The sequence below is a fragment of the Fundulus heteroclitus genome, chromosome 7, assembly GCF_011125445.2.
Source record: "Fundulus heteroclitus isolate FHET01 chromosome 7, MU-UCD_Fhet_4.1, whole genome shotgun sequence".
Lineage (NCBI taxonomy): Eukaryota > Metazoa > Chordata > Actinopteri > Cyprinodontiformes > Fundulidae > Fundulus > Fundulus heteroclitus.
Genome location: NC_046367.1, coordinates 32,095,701 through 32,116,356, shown reverse-complemented (window position 1 = coordinate 32,116,356; position 20,656 = coordinate 32,095,701). Strand labels below are relative to the sequence as shown.

Here is a 20,656-nt window from a genome sequence, read left to right as displayed (position 1 = left end):
TTCGGGCCGCTTGGAAGACATATCTACATGCTTTACACTTCTCGTCGTAACCTCGGGAAACCTCTGTTCTGGCGGAAACACATGGAAACAGAACATAAGGGTCCTAAACTTGAACAGTGAGATGATTTTTTTGGTGTGTTTGTTTGTTCGCTGCAGGTGTTCTGAAGATTCTATTTTCATTTTCTCTTTCTGATCTAGTTTTAGTGTTGTTTTTTTTCCTGAGATTTCCTTCAATGCCTTATTTACTTGTCCTAAAATTATTCCCTCCATACAATTTATTTCTGTGTAAATGTGGATTAATGCATTTTTATTACTCTCTGCTCCTGCGTGTAGCAGGGGCCACCGTCTGTGTTGTGTTTCATGTTTATACATATGTTTATTTGCAGAGTCAGCTGTGAACTGGCTGCTGTAAACCTCAGCAAATCACACTGCAAGACTTTCTTTTTGCATTTGAAAACAGTTGCCAGTAAAAATTAGTTCCTCTAAAATAGAAAATAAGGGAATGGAGGTTGACCCGTGCGTTTGATGCTGTAAGGATGCTACGCCGTAGACGCTAGTCAGGGCAAACGATCATTATCATGTTGGATTTAACCGCCGCCAGCAAGAACAAGCTGGAAAAGGTCACTATAAAGCACTTGCGTATGTTGGAGATGTGCATGAACCACTCAGGTCTGACACCTAACATCTGAGCTGCATCCCTCCCCCCCCCCTCCTCCTCCACCCCATTCCTTTTCCCCATCTGCCCTTCTCTCCTCTCAGTTAAACGAAACAGCGAAGCAGCTGATGGAGATTGACAAACCTACGCCAGCTAATGCGCCGGGTCCCAGCTCTGAGCCAGCCCCCTTGGGTCCCTGCACTCCTGGCCCCTCCCCCAGTGCCTCGCCGTCTAATGGAAATGGCTCCGGCCACCGGAGAGGCGAGGGGAAGAAGAATGCGAAGAAGCGTCATTCTTTCTCTGCGCTGTCTGTGAGCCAGAGGGCCGCCCAGCTCAACAACAGACACAGCATGGAGATCTCCCACCCGGTCCTCATCAGCTCCTCCGACCCCAGAGCGGCCGCACGTATCCAGGTATCTCCATACACTGGGATGTACACAACGCATAAATTAACGAAGGACACACGTCTGGGATAGCTGTTGATCTTTGATTTGAGGAAAAAATTAGAGCCTTCTTCATGCGTGCTAATCATAGCCCTCCCAACTATTTGACGTTTTGTCATTTTAAAACCTCATATAGCAGTTTCCTTTATCGGGATTTTATGATGGACCAACACAAGCTAGTGCACGATTCCGAAGTGGGATGAATTTATTTCAGACAATTAACAAATTTAACACACATTTAACAGATATTAAATAAATCAATTTCAGAAATTACCACATAATAATAAAAAATAATCAATTTAAGAGATTCTTCAACCAAGGACTACATAAAAAAGTAATTGATAAACATTAAATTCAATTTTCTGTTCCAGTTCAATTAAATCATTTGAACATAAATAGAGATGAGATAAACAAAATTTTCCTCTAAATAAAATATATCAGGTATATTTACCCTGATTTCTGACATTGATTAGTGATTAAAGAAAGTTGTCTGGAAAGGGGTATGAAGAAGTAAAACTTATTTTTCATACCCCTACTCCCTCTAATTTCACTTAAAGTACTTTCCTATTAACCAACAATGTATTGATCCAAAATTCCCAAAAAATATAAACAATTATATTTATACACATATACATATATGAATATATGCATATACACATTGCCTTGTATTTGAACTCTGACCAACTTCCTTGTCTCTGCTGAAGAAAAGCATCCCCACAGCATAACTCTGCCACACACTAGTCTTACACAAAGGCCAGCCGGCAAGTTTTATAGCTTTCCTTTAAAGGCGGTTTTCTTTTTACTCTTCCATAAAGGTTGGATTAGATGGAGTGAGAGACCGAGTTGTCCTGTGGACAGACTTTCCCATCTGAGCTGTGTATCTCTGTAGCTCCTGCAGAGTTACCATGGGCCTGTTGGTCTAAGGTCACTCTGTATTAATACGTCATTGTCCAACTCGTCTGTTTAGGCAGAGACACATCTTCTACTTTAGTAGTTGTCATATTTCTTTTTTCAGATGATGAGTTGAAAGGTGCTCTAAGAGTTGTTCAACCATCTACGATCTTCCCAGAACAGCTGTCTTTGTACAGAGATTAAGATACACACGGATGGGCTAATGTACATTTACTAATTAGGTGACTTTTCACAGCCAGTTAGTTGATTTTATTTTGAGTCAGAGTGAACGTGACAAAGGACGAAAAGGTCAGAGAGGTGTGAATACTTTTGCAAGGCACTGAAATTTGTCAGCATTACAACATTTAGCAGTTATCATGTTTTTTTTTTTTTTTATATATATATTTAGTTCCTGATTTAAAAGAGAACGAGTAAACACGTCTGGGTGTAGGTGTTTTAAAATGTTACATTTCTAAAGTACACCAGTCCCTCCGCAGCAGTCCCCTGTCACCTACTCTACCAGTTTCACGCAAATAAAGTCATTTCTCAACCTTGAAGGCTTGCGTTTGAAGCGATGACGCTTTCACTATTATGGCTTCTCGCTGCGTCTCTCAGTTGGCTCAAAGTGCTTTTGCTGTTTGTAAATAGTTCCCAGGATGTTTAAAAGCCTACAGGCGCGTCTTTTGGGTAATAGTTTACTTTAATCCCACGGGGGGGTTTCTCTGTGTTGTTGTATCTTCCTTTTAGGATGCATCTCCGCCAGGTCCCTCTCCTTCCTCAGTGGGGGTCCCGCTGCCCCCCAAAGTGGCGTCTCTCACCTCTGAGCTGCTGGCCCATGCCAAGGTGCAGCTGCCACTCAACATGTGAGTACTTCGGCCTTCCTCTCACTTGGCCATTGAGTATGTCTCAGATGTACAGACAAGATTTCACAAGCTACTTCCTGACATTGTTAGAAAGGTTGGCTTTGTTGTGCCCAGAGGTATTGGCCATGTTCCACCACCTCTGCAACAACATTTACTCCTTCGCCGGCCAAGGATGAAATCCTCTTCAGAGAGGAAAAGCACGGTTCACTAGGCTGTGTGCGGTTTGTATTTTCCAACAAGCTTTACTATTTCGGAGAATTAGGACACCAAGAAATCTGACAGCAGACTTTTTTTAATGTTTCATTCATATGGTTCTATGGGTTTAGTTAATTTATTTTTTTTTTGTCACATTTAAATGTTTCAGATCTTCAAACAAGTTTCAGTATCAGACAAAGATGAGCTGAGTAAAAGTTAAAAGCTGTTTTCAAATGATGATTTCCCCTATTTAGGGGAAAAAAAACATCCAAACTAACCTGGGTCTATTGGAAAATGTAATCACCGTCTAAATCTAATAACTAATCGTCCCATCCTTGGCAGGTCCGCCTGCTAGCAAGCATTTCCATTCACAGGCAATTCATTTTTTACTGCGCTGTAAAGTAATTTTTGGCCCTCTCAGGTTTGCAGAATTGTTTTCATTGTGCCAGAATAAAGGGTTTCCAAGCATGAGCGCCTATTTAGGCCATGCCATTACATCTCAGAGAGATTTAAGTCTGGACTTTGACTAGGCCGCTCCAAAATCTATTTTGATCAGGACGTGATTTGTTTTGTTTTTTTAGATCCTTTACCCTTTTATATGTTGTTAGACTACTTTTATATAAGTGATTTCTTGATCATTTCAGAGTTCAGTCAGACTTGGCCGAAGCTCGTGAAAGTAAACTCAACTTCCCCAAAGAATTTGGCTAATCACAATTTGATTAAACAAGGGGTGCAGTGGCAGTTAATTTTTACGTAAGGTTAGCTTGGCTTGGATAAGTCGTTTTTTAACCTTTTTGATAAGTAAACCCATAATTTGGAAAGCCGTTATGGTATCAAATGATTGATCTCTGTCTAATTCTCCTTTTTTGATCAAAACTTTTCATTTTGCTCAACTTGTTTATATGGTTGCCACCAACTTAACAAAGACCTTTTAGGGTAACGGCTTCTTATAGAGGGTGTTAAGTGGCTGTTTACTGGGCTACTGGCAGTCCTCCCCATGGCTGTGTAGGCCATAGCATGGCTTTGATGTCAAATTGCTGTCTTAAAATTCCTTTCATTGCTGGTCACATGGGATATATTCTAATTTTCTGATTCATTTTATGGTTTTCATAAATGTTAAGATGTGTTCATCAAAGTTAGCAGGAGTAAGCATCAGAAATACATCACCATGTGTGTGTAAGGAATCTGTGAAATTTATGAATTTTGGTTTTTGAATGGAGTCAATTAAATTCAATTTTATTTTTATAGCGCCAATTCACAACACATGTCATCTCAAGGCACTTTACAACGACATATTCAATCAAATCATCCAGACAGACTCATTAATAGTAGATTAATAAAAAGAAAGCTGACTGAATTAGGAGCACAAAGCTATTTCAAAAATTGTCATGGACATACTATTCACATCCAATTTGCTTTTTGCCCGTATTTATCTAAATCGTATTATTTTTTTGTATTTTTTACATTGCATCAAGAGCTGGTAATGTGTTTTTTCCGTGATCGTAAAGATTAGCGCATCTATTTACACCTCACGTCATCCAACATTAGATTTACCTGTGCAGACAGAAATCCCATGAATCTACAACATCATCGCCATCCTTCAGACAGGATGTGAGTCATATCCAGCTGCATTGTCAGCTTTAATAATATCACCTTCCCAGTAGTTTAATGGGAACACAGGCACGCGCGCAAACACACACAGCACACACACACACACACACACAGCACACACACACACACACACACACAAACCTGCGCGCAGACTCGCACCAAAACAGCTTGGCTTTGTCCCACTGATGAGGTCCCACGTTCTCATCTTGACCTGGCAACTATTCCTGTTGCCAGGGGGAGACGGGAGACAGTCCCCACATCTGTTGCCATGGTAACGAGGAGGTAGCACATATATGGCTTGTTTACGCCGCAATCTCATCCAGTCTGGCGCTATGTACTATAAACGTCTCCCAGAGACAGGTCCATTGAGCTCATTTATATGTTTACAAAGGGGTAATTATTAACTTTGTCATATCCATCCAAGAACAATGGTATATAAATATATATAGGTATCAGCTGCATTTGTCTTCTGAAGCGGTAAACAAGCACTTATTGATTAGGCACACATTTACAGCAAGCCTCTCCATTCAGAAGGCAATTCCATTCAGTCAGCCTCAAGTGATCACGCAGGAAGACATGACCTGAATGCTGTATTGCTTTGTTATTTTTAAGTTAAGACTGACAGCTTTCGCTCCTAGCTTCAGCTGAAGAAAATGACCCTCTGCTGTTGTCTTACAGGAATGGATTTTTAAACGCAACAACAGTCCAAATACAGTTATTTCTCCAGTAGAATTTGTCGAGCTTATTTATTCAGAATGGATTTTAACTTCCCGTTCACAACTTTATTTTATTTTATTTTTTGCCCGAAACGTATGTGAACATCTGAGCAACAGACAGGAAATGTTTTATTACAATGAAGAATAATTGGTGGGAGGTTCAAACCAAAGTGTTTGCCTTTGTGCCCTGACAAAGATCCAGTCGCAGCTCAGAATGCCTTTTGTGAGCGTCACAAAGGCTTTCATTCAGCAGGGACAGACAATCGGAGGAGTTCAGTTGTCTGTGAGCTCTATTGCTTGACTTTGAACTCGACAATGAACTACAGATAATAGAGTACTTGTAACAAAGCAACATTTCTAAAAAATATATATATATATATATATATATATATATATATATATATATATATATATATATATTGGTCATGACTTAAAACTCAGCAGTTGATGCCAATTTTTATGCATTGCATTTATTGTGCTTAATATTAATAATAACTTACAGTAATTTACAGACAAATGAGAAGCTGCACCGATCAAAACACTCCCACTGTTTTTGTTCTTCTATTCTGAACTTCATTTCAATAGTTTTAAAAAATATTTTTTATCATTATATTGATATATTAAATATATAATGATATTTACCTCATTTTTATATTGTAATAATAGCCATGATTTTAATATGTATATGGAACATAAATGGAATAATGTATAAATATTTTTTTTTTTTCAGTTTCAAAGATTTTGTAAACTTTGGAGCCAAAAGATCTAAATTAAATTATTAATTTGATTTGTTGCACACAGAGCCCTTGGTCACATTATAACTTGGAAACGAATACCACCACATTTCAGATTTTGGCAAAACTAGAAAAATAGTTTTTCATTTCCAGATTAAATTCCTTTTGTTTTTTTTATTTCAGTCATCCTGATGGGACCAAAAACTCCTGAATCATTTATTTGTTTATCCTAATTCTGTCAATTTGATTATTTATTTTGGTTAACGAGCAGGACAGAGCATTAGACACAGACGCATGGCTTCGAATGCCCGCTGAGAGATCATTTGCAAACACTGATGAATGATTCAGTATTATGGCACAATTTTACATGTGGTCTGTTGCCTTTCTTGTCCAGATATTTGGCTCTATACGCCTACAAGCCCCAGAAAGCCGACGAGCTGGAGCTAAGGAAAGGGGAGATGTACCGAGTGACAGAGAAGTGTCAGGATGGATGGTTCAAAGGCACCTCACTAAGAACTGCTGCCTCTGGTGTCTTCCCAGGAAACTATGTCACTCCCGTTTCCAGGTTAGTGAAGGTTAGACACAACAGCAGTGATATTTTGTCATTATCACATCCAGATAAAAAAAACAATTAGCTTTGATTGTCGATGCTTAAGCTTCAGTTTTCCCCCTTACTTTGGTCATGATGGGTGGGAATTGTCTGCTGCAAAGATATAAAAAAAAAAAAAAAGTCATAAATCCTCATTGGTTTTTTTTGTAACCACCTTACTTTAACTCCTACTAAAACAGTACAAAACTTTGGCACAAATTTTAGTTTCAAAATTAGCTGAAAAGAAATTGGTATCAAAAAGTCCAATTATTTCTGTATTTTGCCATATGCATAGCCTCGTTAAGGAATCCAAACCATTTTACATTTTGTTACGCTAAAACCAAAGACGTCAATCTATTTCACATTTGTTTTATGTAAAAAGCCAACACACAGGAACACTTACTTGTAAAGTAGAAAGAAAATGATTCACGATTTTTGAGTTTTTTACAACAAAGATCTTAAAATGTCGAGTCAACCCCTTTTGCTCTGATACCTTTAAATAAAACCAAGTGTGACTAGTTTCCTTCAGAATCCGTCTAATTAGTTAAGAGTCCGCCTGTGTGTGATCTAATGTCACTATAAATAAATGGTTTGTTCTGCGGAAGCCTCAAATAAAACTTCAGTGAAAAAAAAACAGCATCACGATCACTAAGCAACATGCCAGGTCCAGGATACAGTTGTGGAGGAGTTTAAAGAACTTTCACAGTAAGCAATATATCAAGATTTGAACATCTCACGGAGCACTGTTCAGTCCATCATCCATAACATGGAGAGATTACAGCACAGCTGCAAACCTACCAATACATGTCCATACTTCTAGGAGAGCAATAATCTGAGAAACAGCCAAGAGAGAGTCCCACGTGGAGCTACAAATATCCACAGCTCAGCTGAGATAATATGTCAGAAGGACAACTTTTAGGCTCGCGTTACAAATCTGGCCTTTCTGGAAGAGCGTTTAGGATGACGCCTTTGCTGAACAAACGCCATAAGGAGTCCTGTTTAAAGTTTCCCACAAGCCATGTATAGGGTACAGCAAACATGGAAGAAAAGCTGTTTTAGTCAGAGAAATACAAAATGTTTTTTTTTTTTTTTTTGTTTTTTTTTTGGGGGGGGGGGTTGCATCTAGCAGTGGGAATGGTTTTCTTTCTCAGGACAGAGAAGCTGATCAAGGTTGACTGGATGGTAGATGGAGCTAAATACAGAGCAACACTGGAAGAAGACCTGTCACAGGCTGCTGGGGTGAAGGTTCACTTTGCCACATGATGACGCAAAACATTCAGCCAGAGGTACAAGGCTATGGGCTAGATCAAAGTATAAACATGAATTAGAAAGGCACAGTCAAAGTCCAGAACAAATGGAAAATGGCTTATCAAGTCTGACGACCACAAAGCGCTTTACGCTACAGTCAGTCATTCACCCATTCACACCCTGACGGTGGTGAGCTATGCTAGTAGCCACAGCTGCCCTGGGGCAGACTGACAGAAGCGAGGCTGCCATACATCGGCACCACTGGAGCCTCTGACCAACGCCAGCGGGCAATATGGAGGAAGTGTCTTGCTCATTGTCGCAATGACAGAGACATTCAGAGCGGGGGATCGAACCGGCAACTCGCCGGTTACAGGACAACGCTCAGGGTTTCTTCAACACATAAGATTCCAGTAAAATATATTGGGATTGAAACAAAACAAGATGTAGAAAAAAAAAAGTTCACGGGTTCCGGATTCTTTTGCAATGAATTTTTAATTGAATTTGTTTTCTATGACACATAAAAGCTTAAAGGACAGTTTGTGTTTTAATTATAAGAGGTACACTATAAATCATTGTAAATAGGAAGAAGACAGAGCAACAGTAGATGTAAAAGATAAAATGTGGTTGTAGAGTAAAAAAAAAGAAGGAAGATAGATAGATAGATAGATAGATAGATAGATAGATAGATAGATAGATAGATAGATAGATAGATGGATGGATGGATGGATGGATGGATGGATGGATGGATGGATGGATGGATGGATGGATGGATGGATGGATGGATGGATGGATAGATGGATGGATGGATAGTTAGTTAACTGAATGACACAGTTTGTGGGAGAGGAGAAAGTAGAAGAAGAACACTAGATGGTCATACAAAGAGAAAAAACCTGCTGCCAAAACATCAGGTTCACTTCTCAAGTGGGTATGAATGGCTGCCTCATATTCTGCGCTTATGCAATCACAGAGACACGGAGAGAGCGAGAGAAAGGCAAGATGAACGCATAATCAAATGAGAAGCAATTTGTTACTTTTTACGCAAGCACACTCTCCTCTTCTCCTCCTCCCTCTCCTCCTTCCTTACTACCCCCCTCCTTTGTCTGCAGTGCAGCTCAGAAATTTCTCTATATGATAATGAGAGGCTTTCAAAAAAAAAAAACGCTCACACACAGGAAAAGACTTAAGCACACGTTTGTGTGTATGACAGTTTGGTTTTGTTAAAGGACACACAAGTGCATTTTGAACTGCTGATAACCAGTCTTACCCCAAAACATACTAACTGTGTTTCAGAGCTTCCTCTTTATGGCCACAAACTGAAGTAAAAGCATCTGTAGGGAGCTTTGGAAAGCTTTAGTGCCAAAGCGGGCAGAGGAACCAGACCCATGCGGTGTCTGTTTGATATCTATACAGAACCTCAAATCAAATAACCTGTGAATAACTTGGTTGAGTCTTTTGTTAGAAACACACACACACACACACACACACACAGATAGTCATAACTCTGTATGCGTCTGACGGCAAGTCGATGGGAAGCCATAAGAGTGTGAATACCGCTGCGTCAATAATGTTCAGTTCACTGTTCTGCCATTCAGCACTCTGCAGACAGAAACATGAGCAGCCTGCAGCAGCATATATGATGCAGCAGGACACTACATCATGCTGATCCACCAGTCAGACAATAATAGTGACATTACTCACTCTGACAGAGCTTACTAGTACGGTTTGCAGGGTCTGGTCTGCTATCATGAACTAAAAACTGCATCAGTATTAATATTTTGTGCCTAGCAAGCCTGGGAGTACCTATAGCCGTGCTAGCAGTTTCTAGCAGCGTAATATGATGCATTAAGCTAAGTTTTGCATCACATAAGGATGTTTTTGCTTAAGCACTCGGACTCAGATCATTCTTTTTTTATGTTTATTTCTTTTTTTTTATTATTTGTCAGTGAATGTATTTCCCAAGCAGGTATTGCAGCTGCCAGAAATATGCTGACTTTACTTCAGTCGTCCATATTCAGCAGCGAAAAAAGCTGGTCGGCGATAATTAGCACGGAGCTAGTAGAGGCAGGAGAGCACAGCGGTGAAGCTTTCACTATGCCTATGTCATGACAAGAGATGTGAGACATGAGTGGAAAAGATTTGGCTGAAAAGGCAAAGTAAAATGAGGAGAAACACTGTTGCAACTACTTGTTTTAAATGCAATTTCGTCAAATATTTGTTACATTTTCATGAAGTTTTTTTTTTTTATTTGGGGTTCAGATCCAATCCTGATATATGACTTTAACAACCTGCTCAAGGGCTACTTTTTTGTTAGGGTTTTGTCCTTGTGTTGTAAGTGTCTATAAAAAAAATCACACAGGCACTGTCTGCACTTTTGAAATATCTGCCCATATCTTTAGTATTAACGTTTACAGCATGTCACATGGGGACAGCAGTTATTAAAAAAGGCTACTGTTGTTAACTCTTTAGCTGTGCTTGAGTATAAAAGTTGGAAAAACGGTCTAGAAAGCTATTGGAAAAAATCCCTCTGTGGCCAGCCTGTTGCTGTTCCTGTTAACGCTCAATGGCATTGATGAGCGGAGCCATATTCATGTGTTTAAGTGAGAGATTTAGAAAAGTTGCACCAAATATCTCCAAAAATATATTTATTTAATCAAAGCCAAGAACATATCGGGACAGTACTCTTAAGCTGTTTTAACAAATGCACCATTACTGCCCTCTTTGTGTAATGTTTGGATTGTAAAAATGACTACCTTGTGTCCTGGGGCCTCTTGTACGAAAGAGTGCACAGCTCTCATGCTACAGGTTGGCGGTCGGGAAAAATCCTGAAATTTGTGGCACACAAAAAAGGGTGCCGCGTGTTTTTAGGCGTAAATAAATCGGTCACCGCATGCCTTCATACTTCTACATTTGCTTGGAATCGGATGCACCTGCACGTGTCCTTGCCCCTAATTACCTATGCAAGTCAGTATTAAATACCTGGAAGGCAACCACCACGTGTCCAAATAACCAAGGCAAGGGCACTGTCAGAATTACAGCAAACCAACAACTTCTTGAGGGACATCAGCAACTCATTAAAGGTGTGTAGCGCAAGTTTTGACATTAAATCATTTTCTTTCCCATACATGCCCTTACAATTGCCCGATGTGTAAAGTTATCCTTTATGTACCACAGTGGCCTCTATAGGCTGGATATTCAGTTCATCAGAGAGTGATTCGGGCTGAATGCTTTGGGCGTGCGTGTGGGTGTGACGCACTGCACACTGTCGATCACCTGGCTAATTTGTTGAGCCTGCGCCGTAATCGATGCATTAGCGAGAGAACGCGGGCTAGCATCAATCTTTATAGCTTTCTTATCTCAGAAGACATCACGCTTCTAAACAAAAACCTGTGCAGTCACAGCGGCAGATGCTTTTACTCCTCTCTCATGCACGTTCGCCACACTGGCGTCATTTCAACTTGTCGCCAGAGGGGGCAAACTTCTGCAACAATCCATGCTCCTTTAAAGAAAGTCCTTGTCATATCGTACCCCTTGTGTTCTACGATGTTTATCAAATTCAAACGGTGCTTTCCAGATGCTGCATTGAGATCGACTGTAGCTTAATACTGATCTATGCACACCAAATCGTTGTATTGTAGAGATTATGCCTTCCATACTTTGATGAGGAGGTCTGTCCCCACACACACTATGTGCAATCCTGTAAATCTTTAAGACGAGTCTGGATGTTAGATAAAATAATTCCTAAGTTGGCAATTGCGCACGATGACTGCTCTTATTTCGTTCCTTACACAGCTATTAGAATGAGAAAAACATATAATTATTATGATGGTATAGCAGAAACCAGGGTTGAGTAGGATTATAGCAAAAAGAGCATTGTTTTGATTGCATTTGGAAATCGACTCCTTGTTGTAAATGAGAGCTACTGTTTAGGGGAATTTTATGTACCTGAACAACATATGGACGAGATCGTCCCAGGGGACTGGCTTGGGATGGCTTGAGGATGTTAACTACCCGAACTGTCAGTCAACTCCTTCTGAAGAGCTCCGGCTGCAGAGACCACAGCAGAGTTAGGAGTTGAAACAGCTCGGACTTCACACAGTTCCTCCTGGTTACACTCTGGAACGCTGGGGCCAGTTCAGCAATTGTTGCCCTGGGCGATCTGAACTGGCTAATAAGCCACTCATCATCGTGTGCAAGCAGATCAGCAGGATCTCTGAAAACACACTCCCGTCGCATTCTTCCACGGCCATCGTTACACAATTACCCACAATTGTATGCAGCTATTTACGGACATGTGTGATTGTCTCCGCTTTAGGAATCATCACATCGGACTTGTTAGGAATTAATCTGCTGATCCGACCACCTTTTATTTTTCAGTCAGAACGAAAGAGGCCGTAATGCCTGGTTCGCGGAGCAAAACTCTTAAAGTTGTTGGCTGATTTTCAAAATCTGAGATACGCCACACGTGAAGCTAAAAAATCATATATGTATAACAGGTTTGCTTGTGTAGTGTGTGGTGTCTAGACAGACCACAAGCACAACACACAACACATGCATAGAGTTCACTCAGGGATATTCAGAAATCAGATGGGAAATCTCGCAAAACCTCTCGAGATTACACGTTAGTTCGGAGTAAATAAACATAGACGATGGGGAAGACCAGTGGCGATAGTTTGTGGACTAATTTTAAAAGCTTAAGGAAAAAAAGCATAAGGAAAAAAACGAGTTGGTTAAAGGAATGGAGACAGCGTGAACGGGTGCTCCATGTTTGCTGTATGGAGGTGAGTTGCCTTGTTTTTATTTCTACAGGTTTCCATCACCTCGGTTTCTAACTGGCTACACGTCACGTTCAACAGGCGGCATGCTCGTTTGTTCTCCAGGAACACCACACACAGTGAAAAAAAACTTGAATATTCACAGTTGTTACGTCTGATTGATCATTTTGGGGTGTGTAACGTTATTGTATGAGGCTAAATGTGATTTTATTTCTTTGTACAGATTCAGACCATAAAAGTTCAAACTCAATAAAGGAACCTTCAGGTTTGATGCTCCTTGGGTTAAATCAATTGAATTATAATTCAGTGCATTTGTGTGAGCTTTAGTATTTTTCTTTTTTTTTAAAGAAGTGTGTGTGGCTGCCGCACACTGCAGTTGCACAAGGTTAAATTTTGACATGTCAAAATCGGTGTTAAACATGGTGCCACAGGGTTTTGGTGAGTATGCACGCTTCGTACATGAAGCCTCTAATCTTTAAATGATCTGCAAACACATGCAAATCTTATATGCAGACAAACAAGTAGGGGTTAAAATAACAATATATCAAAAGCAACTTTCTGTGTTTCTCTTAGTGTTCCTGTTTTGTTTTTTGTATTTTTGTTGTTGTTGTTTTTTTGTTGTTGTTTTTTTGCTGAAGCTCCTTGTTGTTCCTCTGTGGAGCTCCAACGTTTTCCCCACAGGAACTATTGCTTTAGGAATTGGTAATACATTTTTTAACAGAATTATAAATATCTAAATTGTATTTTCTCCTTTTTAAGTTGAACATTACTATTAAAAATGTGCTGACCATAGTCTTTCACCACATAGTTATAAAACTACTGATAGTGAAAAGATTTCTTCATACACAATTTATTTGATTATTTTTTATGGTTAAGTGTAAAAGAAAGTGTTTGGCGGACAGCATAAACATCCAGAGTAAAAAAAAAAAAAAAAAAAAAAAGTTAAAATATATGCTGGAGCAAAACTGTAGCATAGCATTTGAACTACTGAGGGGTTTCTTCCAATCCAAGAAACCCCTCAGTAACGGTTCTTTTACCGACATAGAATCAAATTAACCCGATCTCTAGGCTAGGTTACTTGAAAAAAAACATAACCAAATTCTAATTTTTATTTTAGTTTATATTTAAAAAAAATCATAGATGTCCATTTATTATTCTGTAAAAAAGCAGTCCTGTCTAATAGCGTATGCTGTTTTTTCCGTTCAAAGCCACCACTTCAGGGAACAGTTTTCATGTTTGGTGATAATTTCCTGACCCACATCCAGAATCATTTACTGTCGCTTAAGTTAAATAACATTTACAATATTGAACCTTCGTAAAGTGTTTGCTTATATTATTTGGTGTGTGTACAGTTGGTATGTAGCTGAAGTAAAAATGTTTATTTTTTTTTTAAGTGACTGCTAACTTGCTAAAGAATCAGCATCGCTCTCCTTTCTCCTGCTCACAGGGCTCCATTTGGACTCGTGTCTCCTCGAGGTTCAAGTTTGTCCAGTCCGGTTGGAGGAGGGGGTAGCGTGTGCAGTCAAGCGGCGGGTAAAATCTCAGACCCCTCATCCCCGGGGTCTTCAGGCCCCTCTTCGTCGCGCCCCTCCACGCCACTTGTGACATCAGCAAACTGCGTCAACAGCGTCAGCCCCGCGTCCTCGCCCCAAACCGCCGCCGCCCAGCTGAAGAACTGCCTGCGCTCCAGCCAGCATGTGGCCAACCAGGCCCGCACCTCAATGCAGCTGGGTAAGCTGAAATTTCTACACGGTATGTGCATTTTTGAGTTTTTAAAGCATCACATTTTAGTTTGACCTTGTAAAAGTTGATTCATCTGATTCGCATGAGTTATTTTGGACACATTAAGAGGATAGAAATGACTTTTTCCATTTACATACAACAAAGAACCTGCTTTTTTTTGTTGCAGCATAATTAAACTTCTTAAAATGATGGCAAAGTAAGAAAGGACTCTTTCCTCTGAAAAATTAATTAACAAATTAATAGAAATTAAAGAGATAACTTCAAGATGTGTCATTTTAACGTTGTGTGCATTGTTAAAGCTCAGGCTGCCGACTTCAAGCAGCAGTGTCCTTATCGTCTGGACGGCTGCATTTTAGCCGCTTAGTTCCTGATTAGAAAGTAATGGAATATCGAATAATGTCATTAATTCAGGTACCTACTGGAGGAGGCACAGTGTGCAGGCAGCCTTTTTAATGTCCAATTTTTTTTAATGGTCTCTCTCATGATCCTTTTCCCCCCTTCTTTATTTTTGCCATTTGTACAGTAGTCAAACAGAAAATAAGCCTCACGTAACACCAAAAAGGGCTGTTTGCGCAAACCATTCACTCCACTTATTCATGTCCAATTAAAATTACAATCCAGCTAATTAGTAAACTGGCCAAAGATGTAAATCTCATTAATATTGTATGAAACATTGCAGGAAAAAAAAAATCACGTCTTTCAATTTTAATTCCTTATCCTTATAAACATGGGTCTTAACGTAACTATGTTCATTTTTTCAGCAAAACAACCACAACCTCTTGCTTCAAATAAGCAAAATAGATTGCACCAGTCTGGCCAATGGGCGGCTTTATGCATTATCTTTGTGTTTATTTCTGAGCATTTTTTCAGCCAATATAAAGAAGAGAGAGCTAGTGCTGGCCAACTTTGTTTATATTGGTGCACCCCTAAATCAGAGTTATTGCCTAAACCTGGGCAATATATCTGACTTAGGGATGCACCTATATGAAAAGTTGCCCTGATATCAATATCTGATATTAATATTTCTGTTATGGTTGACAACTGATATTTTTATTAACATTACATGTTCCCTACTCTTTCAACACCATGAAAAAAACGACAAAAATACCACAGGGCCAAAGCCCCGGTTCTCCGAAAACACGTACACAAACAGCAACAAGAAGTAAATAACCTTCTGGGTTATTAATATCGGCCCAGTTTTACTTATCGGGACCAGTAGTGACCAATACCGATAATCCCAGGATACTGTGCATCCCTAATCTGACTGGTTAGCAATGCACCAGTCATCCCCTAACCAGAAGCCAAGACCCTTTAATGGAAACTCAACTACCTTGTTAGGATTATGGAAACAAACTCTTGTACATAGATTTAACTAAAGACCAGTTTATTTGGTTAGACTCCGCATAACTACAGGGTTAAGTTTAAATATTAAACATTTTGGTTCAGTTAGTTAAGCAAGAGTTTATCTTTTCAGTTGGATTTATGCACAAAGAAAATTTAAAGGAAACTAAAACACAATGTTAATATTGGGCAAGAACTCATTTATGTTTATGTAAAGATGGTTTTAGTGCCTGAACCAAAACCTCCAACTGGTAACAGGAAAAATAGTTACTTCAAGGGGTGTCCCGATACCAGTTTTTTTTCCAGACAGAGTACAAGTACTTCAGTTTAGATACTTGCCGATTCCAAGTACTGATACTGAGTTATATATCACAAATAACTTAACAATATATTTGACTTCGATTGACCGTCAAGTGCAATGAATTCGGTTAGAGCTTGAGTTATCCTTTCTCCTTCTTTTTGTTTTGGTGGGTCAGCAAACATCCTCTTGGTGTATAGTGCCACTTCCTGGTATAGAGTGGTATCTAGCCTTCGAGTTGCAGCGTAGCCCAGCCCAGGAGGAAAATTGGTAATGATTCCGAGTATCGGGTTGCTTTCACAAGTATGAGCACGAGTACTTGACCCTGGTATCGGTACTGGGCCCGCCACCAATACCAGTATTGGTATCTGGACACCACTCGTTACTTCTTTAGGTAAAATGTTCAATTGCTTCCATGGAGCTTTGCTTTTTTGTTGGGGTTGGTCACCAAAAAGCATTTGAGAAGCTAAATTATACTTTGTCAAAACAAATCTACGCATTTGTTCAACTTTTAACAGCCTACCGTATTGGTGACACAGAGTTTAGGTTTACCCATCGGTTTATTCACAGCAAACATGTCATTACAACGCTGCAGTGTTACTCTATCCATGCAAACATGTAAGCAAACCCACATGTAAAAACAAAAAAAAAAACACACACAGAAGTACTGTGCTCTGATCCTTTCGTGTTACTATTTGTGCTACAACCAAACACACAGAGAGAACGAGAGAGAGCAAGAGAGAGAGAGCAAGAGACAGATTGTTGCACCAGTACAAGGTCTAGATCATATCAACCTTGCTCTCCACTCGGAGTCTATTCATCTCTTCAATACCGCTTTCTCTCCTTCTCTTTGTGTCGTTTCTTTCTCCCTCTGAGAAAATAATGGTGAAGGTCTCTTTGGGAAGGCTGGAGAGTACACACTCAAAGAGCACTGCCAAGAATAACACACACACACACACACACACACACACACACACACACACAAGACATGCGTACTCCCACGTTCATACGTACACACAAGTGAACTCACAAACTGACAAGCACACAACCGAATGACATCACTGTGCTTTTTGTTTTATGGAGGCGTAATGACAGAGCTTCTCGTTTCTCTCCCCACTTATTTCCACTTTTTTTTTCCTCCCTTTTCTCTCGTTGCTTTGTGTCTTTCTCACACACACACACACACACACACACACACAACGCAGAGACACACATCTGGTCTCGATTACAAAATAAAGTATGTGCATAGTTCTGGCATTTAGTGGTTTTATCACATGACCAGCTCACCTCTCTGAGGGATTTTTTTCTTTTTTTAAGTAGCCTACTGCAGGCAGAGCAGGTGGCTGGAGACCCAACTGTTTGTCTTTTGCGTCTTTGTGTTTATGTGGGTTTTTATTTTGAGTGACCTATTTTAGCTTTTACAGTTTTTTTAGGATTTAGAGTAGTGTTTAAATCTCAACACTTCAGTGGGTGTTTTTTTTTTTCCCCCCTCTGGGAATTTTTAATTAACTGTTTTGTGGTTTCCCTTTCTTTTTATATAATTTTTAGTTCAAGTGCAAAGGAGATGTCCTGATTACTTAAAGCGTTAATTATAAGGGGCTTCGAGTAGAAAGCTGACACTTGTTTTTGATAAATTGGTCTGGCTTTTAGGAATCTTAAGTAATTCTTCTGTTCCTTTTTGTCGATGTGTGTTGACACATCAAGTGTGCATTTAGTGGGGATCATATACTGTTCTGTGTTTGAAACCAAAGGACAGTGTGCGAGCTGTTAAGAAAGGCATTGGGTGTTTTCCGCTGATGCCTCTTCGGCTGTATTTTGGTCAGCCTTTTGGAAATCTGATTTGTATCCTTGTTGTAGTTCTTTCAAATATGCATTTAATGTGACTACATAATGTTGTGTTTTTAAAAATAAGATCACTGCTGATAAGCATGGTGGAGGTAGAATCAGGCTGTGGGTCACTTCCTCTGTCACTATCTGTCTTTAGGTAATTGGTTAACGTTTAAGCCTATTAGTGGGTTCTTTTTTGACAGACCAAATATACATCGAATGTGAATTTTAACATGACTCTTCCTTTTCTGACTACGTAAAAGAACGAATGATACACGGATTCATAACCTTGACCTTATTTTTTGTGTTGACTTTGCCAGTACGTGTCACGAGAACACTTCTTACACCTAAATGCACAGATAAACTTCCGTAGGAGTGTGAGTTAATGTGAAGGTACTAAAACAAACAATGCCTTCATCATGACTGCATCAGCAAACAATTATTTGCGACATTATTATTCAGATTTCATGTATCTTAGTGTAACACGTGCATTTGTTTGTGTTTAAGTCCACAGTCCTCCCGCCGGCAGTCCAGAGCGCCCAGCTGTGGCCATCTCCCCCCTGCGTCCCCAGAGCTCGTCTCCCTCGCGCTGCCCCGGCCAGTCGGGTCGTCCTCTCTCCATGGTGTCTCCAGGACCCAGTTTAGGCCCCTCCCCGCTCTCCTCCCCAGCTTCGCGGCCCATCCTCCCCCTCTCCTCCCCTCTCTCCTGTCTCACACCTCCCAACGTCTCAGCGGTGTTCCTCAACGGTGAGCCGGCCAGTCCGCTGCAGCCACCTTCTCCCGGTCCCTCCCACGCTCCCACCCAAGGCGCCCTGGCACCCAAAGTGGAGAAGGTAAGGCTTATCCCGACTGGTAACTTAACGGCAACTTCTCAGCAGAGTCACATATTATGAGTTATTGATTATTCTGTTCCCCAGCAGCTATAGGAGAGGCTATTAGCTATAGACGTTTTGGGGAAAGAAAGAGTTCAAATCCATAGCAATCAGGGCATTGAACATGCAAAACCCTTTTTCATGTCAACATGTACTGCACAGTCAACAGTCTACCTACATTTAGGCATGAATGCCCACCAATGGGGACACGTAACAGGAGCACAGTGTGTATAAAGGCAATACCTTGTGCTAATGTGACTTTTCTTGACCCCAGAGATCGCATTCCTCCTGTATATTCTGCCGCTTATGATTTAATTACCTTGCCAATGCCGATGTTACAAACGATTTTTACCAAACTTCTCCGTATCCTCCTGTTTGTTTTTCAGGTCTGTATTGTACAGGCTTTACGTCTCTGTGTGCGCGTCCACTGCATGTGTAGACTTGCTTAGTCTCATTTGCCCAGGGCTTTGGTACAACTGCTCAGCGGACCTTCGTGCACCAGCAGTGAAGGATGCCGTGGAAAGCTTGCATTTGTCTCAGCTCCATTTGTTTCACTGTTGGCGTCGCTCTCTGGGACAGCTAATCTAACGACATGGCTGCCTGACAAACAGCTCATTGACTGCGGAACAGCATGCAGAGGCTTTGTTTACTTCAGAGATGGCCTGGAATCTTCCTGTAACAGCTCCTCTCAGGGTTTACAGCGTGTCCCACTTTTTGGTCACGTTACAAAATGTCGCATTGGCAATTCTTGCGTCCACCCACTCGAACTCAACCCAGGAGTCTGGAAAGGTCTGGATTTGAATTATTGTCCTGGGTGCATTTGGATGAAAGAGTGTTGAAAAGGATTTGTACTTCCGGACTTTATTTCCTGTCCCAGTGTCAAAAAGTCTTATCTATCCATCTACTCCATCCAGAGGTCCATCCTTCTGTCTGTCCATCTGTCCATCCATACATCCGTCTGTTCGTCCATCTATCCATCTCTCTGTCAGTCTGTTTCTCAATGTTGAACAATTTACCATCTTGACATGAAAACGTTTTAGAATCTTGTCAAAAAGTCGTGAATCAGATTTAAAATCCAACAATGCTCATAATCTCCTGAAATATGTCATCATTGTACAAATACCAGGTGTTTTATAAAACTCATCCAGGCAGTGTATGCGTTTTGCTGCTTTGAGCAGGGGAAAGCGTATATATCAGGTCTGAAGTTTAGTGTGGCCCTCGCACGGTCACACACTGCTCCAGAGGAAATGACAAAGCAGCTATGCTGACACAGTTCAGGTTAAATCTGTGTTTGACACGCTGTCTGGAGCGCAGCTGCCATTACAGACCATATTGGTCTGGATGCTGCACACCAGTTTCCAAAAAGTCTGTGTTCACAGGGCAGCTGCCAAGGGAAAAAGCTGTTGCGAGTGCTCAGAGGATTTCAGGTCCCTAAAAGTGGAGCGCATGCCAAGAAACATGGTGGAGATGGTTTAGATATTATAAGCTTTAGTTGGCATATAAACTAAACTGTGACGCGCAAATTATCCTTTTTCAAGTTTTTCTGCTTTGTTATTTTTATTTATTTATTTTTTTAAATACAGCATGTCCAGTTTAACTCATAAGAGTCATGCAATGCTGCCATCTTGGTCTTAACACATGTTAAGACATGAGGTGGGCATAATCCACTGAAATGTAACACTTCTTCAGGTTTTATCCCGTTTTATTCCTGGATTTTACTTGGATTTCCTCTCTTTATCCAGCATCCGCTCCGCTAATTGTATCAAACCCTGAGCTGCGTGCTTCTGGTTTGCAAACATGGGGGGGGGACACAAACTCCATGGCATTCAGTGAAAAATACAGCCCATTCTCCATAATG

At 40.4% G+C, this 20,656-nt stretch overlaps 1 protein-coding gene across 1 annotated transcript in view; it reads left to right on the top strand.

Annotated features, from left to right (window-relative positions):
* LOC105915872 (E3 ubiquitin-protein ligase SH3RF3) overlaps window positions 1–20,656 on the top strand; it is a 139,136-nt gene that overhangs the window by 110,367 nt on the left and 8,113 nt on the right. Inside the window, 5 exon segments of the mRNA XM_021309319.2 lie at window positions 760–1,068; window positions 2,737–2,852; window positions 6,503–6,673; window positions 14,165–14,448; window positions 18,434–18,759. Of these exon segments, the coding sequence (XP_021164994.2) occupies window positions 760–1,068; window positions 2,737–2,852; window positions 6,503–6,673; window positions 14,165–14,448; window positions 18,434–18,759 (1,206 nt within the window).